Source organism: Cyprinodon variegatus, unplaced genomic scaffold, assembly GCF_000732505.1.
Source record: "Cyprinodon variegatus isolate N-32 unplaced genomic scaffold, C_variegatus-1.0 Scaffold224, whole genome shotgun sequence".
NCBI lineage: Eukaryota > Metazoa > Chordata > Actinopteri > Cyprinodontiformes > Cyprinodontidae > Cyprinodon > Cyprinodon variegatus.
The window spans coordinates 279130-287070 of NW_015150677.1; the positions used below are offsets into that span (position 1 = coordinate 279130).

The window sequence follows — 7941 nt, forward strand, 5'->3', positions numbered from 1 at the left end:
TTTGGTCCTGCTTTTCTTCATCAGGGACATGGAATATGGTTAAAATGGATGGGAAGGTGAATAGAGCAAAATACAGAAGAATCCCTGAAGAAAACCTGTTGGAGTTTGTAGAAGACCTGAGACTGGGACGGAGATTTATCTTCCAACAGGACAGTGATCTAAAACATAAAGCAAAATCTACAATGGAATGGTTCATAAGTAAAGATACCCAGGTGTTAGAAAGACAAACCTAAATCTGATCTAGAATCTGTGGGATTAACTGAAAACTGCTATTTACAAACGCTCTCCATCCAGCCTCACTGAGCTCCAGCTGTTTGCAAAGAAGAATGGGCAAAAATTTCATTCTCTCGATGTGCAGATCTGATAGACATATTCTAGCTGTAATCACAGCAAAAGTATTAACTCAAAGGGGCTGAATAATAATGCACAACCAATTTTCAGTTTTTTTATTTGTTAAGAAAGTTTATAATACCCAATAAATTTAAATCCTGTTCATGATTGTGTCCCACTTGCTGTTGATTCTTCACAAAAGAACACGATTTTATATCTTTATGCTTGAAACCTAAATGTGGCAAAAGTATGAAAAGCTCAAGGGGACTGAATACTTTCGCCTGGAGATGTTTAAGACACCAAAAACAATGCCACAGGTGCAAACAGTTAACATGGCCTAACAAAACTCTAGAAATTAGGTGAATCAAGAATCTTTTTAAGTTTATTGATAGTTTCTGTCAAATCTATTGTGAGCTATATGGCAAAGATGAATGGACATTATCATTTTCCCTACCTTGTGTTGAACCATCTCATCAAATATCAAAACATTTCATTATTATGATTGACACATAATAAAAAAATGACACTTAGACAATGTCCAGGATGTACTAACCTTCCGATCTGCATGTTTTGTGTGTGCGTGTGTGTTCAGGTCTAAGTAACAACCAAATCTCAGAGCTTAGTGAAGATGTCTTCAGAAACCTCCCTTTCCTCCACACTTTACTGTTGGACCACAATCTCCTGACCAGCCAGGCTCTCCAGGCTGGAGCTCTGACCAACCTCAGCCAGCTAGAAGTTCTTGCACTGGGCCACAACCATATCAACATGGTGAAATAAATATTTTATTTAATGGTGACTGAAAGTGAAGACTGCATTGTGTTTGGCTTTAATAACACATTACTGAGCTGAATTATTGAATAAATAATTCCCCCCCTCTGTGTTGGTGTGCAGATACAGGCTGGTTGGTTTACAGGCACAAAGGCTCTGCTCAGCCTGAAGCTGGAGGGAAACCTGCTCACCAGGTTGGATCCCGGATCCTTTCCTCTGAACGACTTCAGAAGTCTGGAAACTCTGGATCTTTCAGATAATTTGATTGATTTTCTGAACAGAAACAGGTAAGGCAATAACACCACATTTTTTCTCTTTGGTAGAGATGAGTTTAATTCATATTTTAAACACATTCGTTTCTTGTCCTCTTAGCTTCCGAGGTCTGGTTAGCTTGAGGAATCTGGATCTCTCCAGAAACCGTCTGAGTTCTGTACCTCCTGAGGCTTTCTCCTACCTTGTGTGGCTGTCAAACCTCAACCTGGACCTCAATTCTTGGAACTGCACATGTGAGCTGTTAGAGCTGGCCGCCGTCCTGTCAAACTTCATTCAGGAACCAGACAAGGTCCAAGTTCCCCCTATCCATACATACAAAAAAACATCACAGACCACGGGTATCGTAAGACCTAATCTCTATTGATGTCTTTGTCCTCAGACACTCTACAATGGCCGTCGGATGGTGTGTGTGAGTGCAGACAATCCGGCTGTGACTACGGTGCTGGAGCTGACTGAAGCCAACTGCATCCCGTCCAATCAGAACATCACTGTGCAGCTGGAGGCAAGAGGCAGCGTGACGCCTAAGCGGTACGCCCGGGACCTGGCTATCACTGCAGTCATCTGCTTCCTAGGTCAGCAAATATATTACTGACTGATTGATTGATTGATTGATTGATTGATTGATTGATTGATTGATTGATTGATCTCACAGTGGAGAAATGTACTCATTAAGGAGAAAAAGAAGGTGCATGGGATATATACAGTAAATAGAGGGGTTTTTTTTGTAGTAGCATTATTATACAGGGTTATTGCACTAGGAATGTTACATGGGTATTTATATAGAAGGATGTTTATATTTATATATATAGTTATTTGTACTGGGTGTCAAATATAGCAAAAACAGGTATCAAATAGTAATTGCATATTATACATTATATTTCTACATTGCACAAGTTATTGCGATTGTAATGTCACATTGTAAAGTCTGGTTGCAGCAGGGATGAATGAACTGCGGTAGCGCTCTTTTTTACACACAGGGTGTTAAATTATTTCACTAAAGGAGCTACTCAGCTCCCCTACAGTCTGGTGCAGAGGGTGGAAGCTGGTCCATGATGGGTGTAAGCTTGAAAAGCACCCTTCTCTCAGCCACTTTCTCCACTGCCTAGGACAGAAGTGGCCTTTCTCACTGGTTTGTTCGGTCTTTTTCTATCCTGACAACAGCATAGAGGAAGGCTGATGCCTCCACAGAATCATAAAGGTTTTAAGCAGGGGCCTGTTCATTCCAAATGACCTCAGCCTCCTCAGGAGGTGGAGGCGGCTCTGGCCCTCCTTATACAGGGCGTCGGTGTTTAGTGTGAGTCCAGTCCAGTTTTTTATTGACGTGAACACCCAGGTAATTGAAACTCTCCACAGTTTCTATGTCTTGCCCCTGTATGTTTATGGGGGAGTGAGGTGGGTGTTTTCTCCTGAAGTCGATCACCATTTCTTACCAGTGTCTTACTGATGTTAAGACACAAGTTGTTCTTCTCACAAAGGTGGAATCAGGAAAGGGGAAGAAGATTTGTAGCAGTGCTGGCACTTTGGTTGCATTTTTTTGTGGTAATGGCGAAAAAAAAATATTGGTGGGCTTTTGCAAGTGTAGTTACAATTGTTGTTAAAGATTTTTAGCCTAAAAAAGGAAAGCATGACTTCTTATGTTTGATTTCAAATTTTAGTTAACCCCAATTTTTTGGCTTATTGGTGGAAAATAAACCAATAAAAATATTCAATGTTTAACGTGTATTTGCCAAAGCAACAACATGGGCATCGATTGATAATAGGTGCAGCTGCAGAAGCCACCAGCAAGACATAGACATGAATCAGCATATCCAGACATCCTATATTAGAATAGGTGAAAAGAAAAAATATATATAATTAGCTGCTTAAACAGACAGCTTTACGGCACTCTCTGTCCATCTTATCAAGAGCTACAGAAAGAATTAATCCCATAGCAACCCTATAAGGAATAAGAAGTGACTCTTAATTAATGCTCAGCATTGGAAAATATAGGAAGTAGATAACACCTGGATATAGGAAGATATTATTGTGCTATGATGCTCTGTTGTACCACTGTTTAAACAGAAATGTGTGTCAGTGTTATTTTTTTGGAAGATTTTTTTTTTTTTATCAAGGTCATCCTTGCTTCAAAAATAATGGTTAGCTACTCTGTGAAAACGTTTGAGTGAGCTAAATCATCACCTTCACTAACAAATATAGGATTAACCTGAAATCCTGGATGTGAATTGCTATTGATTTCTGTCCCGTCTCTCTGCAGGAGGAGTTGCATTGACCCTGCTTGTAGTTTTGATCTGCTACCAAGTATCTAAAAGGATGAAGAAGAAAGAAAGTCAAAGGCTGAAGGAAGGGGATGAAGGCAGAAGAGTTGCAAACCACGTTCATCAACTTGATGGCAGGGAGCGGAGGAGGGATTTTTCATTAGAAGCCAATAGCAGCCAGCTATGGAACAAAGAGTCCATGATGTTGGATCACCACAGCGAAGAGTTTAGGTCCAGGGCTGAAGAAAACTTTGGCAGTGTCGGAGGCCATCGCAACACTAATGGGAAGATGCCAAGCCATATGAGAAAGGGAGTTTGGGTAAATGGAGGAATTGAGACAAAGGATGAGCAAGAGAGGAGAAAATCAAGAGTGATGGTGGAAGAGGAGAGAAATGGAGGAGGTATTCAGCAACAACATCTCAGCTGGGGTCATTTGCTGACAGAAACCCCAGACAACCTGCAACCCTACAAGGCTGACAGTGACATGGACAGCTACAGGACTGATGAAGATATACAGACTATAGGTTACGAGATTTTACACTGCAGGAACTGCCATAGGACGTACAGACCACCTGAGCAAAATACGACTTACAGGAGGGCTCACTCCAACCATACAGACTCTGTGAGCAGGAGGTTCAGGAGAGAGCTATCTGAAAAGATGAAGAACGCGGAGCTAAAACGAAAAACAAGACGTGTAAAGTTTGACCTGAGGAGTCTGAGAACCAATCAAGGCAAGGAAAGCCTGGAGGAGGAAGTGGCAGCAAATCCCAGAGACGATGGAAAAAACAGAGACAGGAGACACAAAGTCCAGTCCAGTCGCTCCATGAAGGTCAAACTGAACTTAAACCCTCTAAAAAAAAGCAAAGTCCATCCCAGGAAGAAAAATGAGCAGAGCCACTCTGAGAACAGAACCTCCAAAAGGAACAAAGAAAGAAGGCATCATAGAAAAGAAGAAGAGGAGGAAGGAGAAGAGAAATCTAGGGAAAAAAGAAGGGGCAGCAGAGAGAGGAGGAGGAAATCTTCCCAAAAGGCAGAGGGGACAAACGAAGGAGGACACAAAAGCAGTTCATCAGAAAAGGATCAACTTTTAGAAGCTGATCAGGAAAAGGACAGACACCCAGACAGCTCCCAGCCAACTGATAGCACCACTGTTTCTGCACAGGCACTAAACCTGCAACCTCTCCAGTATCAGACAGCTGGACTTACTTTGGGTGGTGCTCAGCATCCCTTCTCCTTCAATACTGCTGACAGGGACCGTATTACAGGCCTCTCCTTGCTGGGCTCAGCTGGCTCACTGCTAACCGGCAGCAGCCTTCCTCTTCAAGCAGGGAAGGCTTTACTGAACACTATGGCCTCGGGATCCAATCCACTGCTCCCTGCTGGTCTGACTAATCCTATTGCTGCTGGCATAACATTCAGTGGGCTCAACATAGCATCAAGCAGTGCAACAGAGAGGCTCAAGAACCCTGCAGGAGGGAATCATGTTCTTCTAGCTAAAACAACACAGGCCGATCGTTTGCATGAGGGTGGAATTCACCCTGCTCCACCTCTAAACTCAAAATCTGAAGATCAAGCTCTGAGTTTAGCAAACCCTGACAATAATCCAGCTCCTTTGGATCAAAGCCAGATGCAGGTGGACAGTTCTGCACCTGTAGCTGCACTAAAGCTTGATCTAACACTGGATCCAGATATTCATTCTGGGAAGGGAAGATTTCAGTCGACCACTGAATCAAAAGCTGCGTCCACCAAAGACAGCCTTCCTGAACAGGGACATGACCAGATGTCTGGAGATACCCCTCAGGTTCCTGAACCAGAAACTAGAGTAGAGAGCATGTCTACGATTAATATGGCGTCTGAGAGAGGGGAGGCTCACACTGAGGGACCTGGAGTTGGAGCGTCAGGGGAAAGTATAAAGGCAGCAAGAGAGTCTGTGATGGACATCTCAGCCTCTAATCTGACCCAACTAAATGAATCCTCCCCAGCTGATGGAGGAGCTGCTCTCTTGCAGCAGGAGTACCTGTCAGAAGAAGGAGGTTCCTCGCCCAGGAGGAGGCTGAGGCTGGTTCTCCCAGAAAAGACATCAAACCGACCACCAACAGCACTGGAGAGGAAAATTCGCTAACAGTTCACACCTTATTTTTTATTTTATTTAAACCTTATTTTAATTTTTTGTTTATATTGATGCCTCTATACTTTATAACAGTAAAAAAAAAATGGTGTGTCAGAGGTTTGCAGTTATGTATTAGAGAACACATGTTGTCATTTTAACTGCAGTTAATGACTTCATATAACTGCTTATCTGCAAGAGCAAAATTACCTTCTTTCAGTTTTCAGGTGAACGAAACATTAAAATAAAAATCTAAATAATTTGGATATCTTGCTTTACTTGGGCTTATGAGAGGGAGAACATTTAAAGTGGAAACAGTTATACAAACTAACAGAATTCCAAGATTCTGTCTACTATTATTAATAATGATATTACACACATGAAAAATATAAACGGAAAAGAAAAATTTATAATTTTTTTGGCAAGGTCGCCGCCATGTTGCATCACTCTAAGCTGTGACATAATTGGGTAGGTTAAGCTGAAAGGACACAAGTTTCTACATCTCATTGCTTATGTTTTTAATCAAGGCTCAACGTCGCTCTTTTGGTTTTAATAGCCATTTGTTGTGGACACATCTTATAAAGCCCAAAAAAATGCCTTCAGAACTAAGAAGGGAAACAGAAACCCAAATTAGCTCAAAACAAATATAAAGGTTTACAAAAAAGCGTCCAAGTAAAACAAAGTCGTACCTCATTGGCCGCATAAACTCCAGAGGAATAAAGATAACTTATACAGCTTTTCTCAGAAAACCAGTCTTAAAGCTTTCTGGTGAAACTTCTTGAAGAAACGGGTGAAGAAACAGGTTAATCAATCTTTCCCATGGGCAACAACGTGACATGGGGAACAAAAAACAGGTTCCACCTTACATTTTAATGAGCTTTTTAACCAACGTACACAAACAACATAAATTTACTAAAAGTTATTTATTTATTTATGATTGGACTTTTAATTTCAATACTAGTATGTATTAACTCTTGTTTTTAACTAAATATTAAAATATTTAAATGAGTTGACTCTACACCCACACAGCTCCCCAGGCGCCGCACGGTGGCAGCCCACTGCTCCCAAAGGGGATGGGTTAAATGCATCCCCTTTGGGAGCATGTGGGTTTAATAAAGTTTTAAATTATTATTACTTGGTATTCTTATTAGTATTAAACATTGTAATACAAGAAACAGGAAAAGTTGTTGAAAAATAAGTTGAAGAAAAATAATCAAACTTGATGTCATTTCAGTTTTACTCAAGCTGTTTTGGATGCTTCAGATTTGTTCCTTTGCCCCTGATGCCAGTAGGTCAATCAATAATCAGCGTGGGCCCTGAAAGAATGAAATATATGACCGGACTGAGGGAGGTTTCTTTTCCCTTTGTTCTAAGAAAACATGGCTTTACACCCCTGCTAGCTTACGACACTTAAGTCATTTGATTCAAGATTCCTATTAAACCCAAAAGAAATAGCATATTTTAACGTATATTACTCCCATTAAGCCCATTTTAAGAACTGGTAAACCATATTTGACGTTAAAGATCTGTAGTTTACACTTAAGAGCTGCATAATATGGGCTATTGATTTTTTTGTAATGGTCCAATAATTAAAAGTATAGAGTTTCAGCAAAAATGGTGGAACATTATGGATTTAAAGTAACTTTAAAATAACTATTTTCTTAATGAGGAGTGGAGTATAAAACCCTTTTTCATATGTGCAGTGCAAATGTTTCATAACCGTTATGAATTATTGCAAAGATTGTTCACACTATTAAAGGTAAAGTTTTCTCTATGGGGAAAAAATAATTATATAATAGTCCACATATATTGTCAATCTTATCTTTATCGTTGCTATCTTTAGTTCCTTAATAAGAGGAATAAAACGTGGCTAAGGATCTGTGATGTGCGCAGCTGTTGTAAGGTTAGGTACAAATATCCAGCCGCAGTCAGATAAAGCTACTGCCAACTCTTCAACGATAAACGACATTAACACATTTGAAGTTATGACTGCACATCAGCGCAGCACTTACTTTATTTTCAAACACATTATTAGAATCTAAAAATAAGAAAATCTTCATGGTTGATGCCCAGAGTCCTTTTATCTGCCAAAAAAAAAAACACATGAATACAAAGAGATACAGAGCAACAGAGATATGCCTCTTTCCATTATCATAAACACAAAAACAAACCTCAGTTTGATTTAAAAAAACAAAAACAAAACATGAT

The 7941-nt window shown here is 40.2% G+C and overlaps 1 protein-coding gene across 1 annotated transcript in view; it reads left to right on the top strand.

Annotated features, from left to right (window-relative positions):
- Window positions 1-5748, top strand: part of LOC107088602 — a 16585-nt gene extending 10837 nt beyond the window's left edge. The window contains exons 5-9 of the mRNA XM_015380885.1: window positions 923-1098; window positions 1222-1385; window positions 1471-1660; window positions 1751-1943; window positions 3626-5748. Coding sequence (XP_015236371.1) covers window positions 923-1098; window positions 1222-1385; window positions 1471-1660; window positions 1751-1943; window positions 3626-5748 — 2846 coding nt within the window. The remainder of the gene's footprint in view (window positions 1-922; window positions 1099-1221; window positions 1386-1470; window positions 1661-1750; window positions 1944-3625) is intronic.
- The last annotated feature ends 2193 nt before the right edge of the window (window positions 5749-7941 follow it).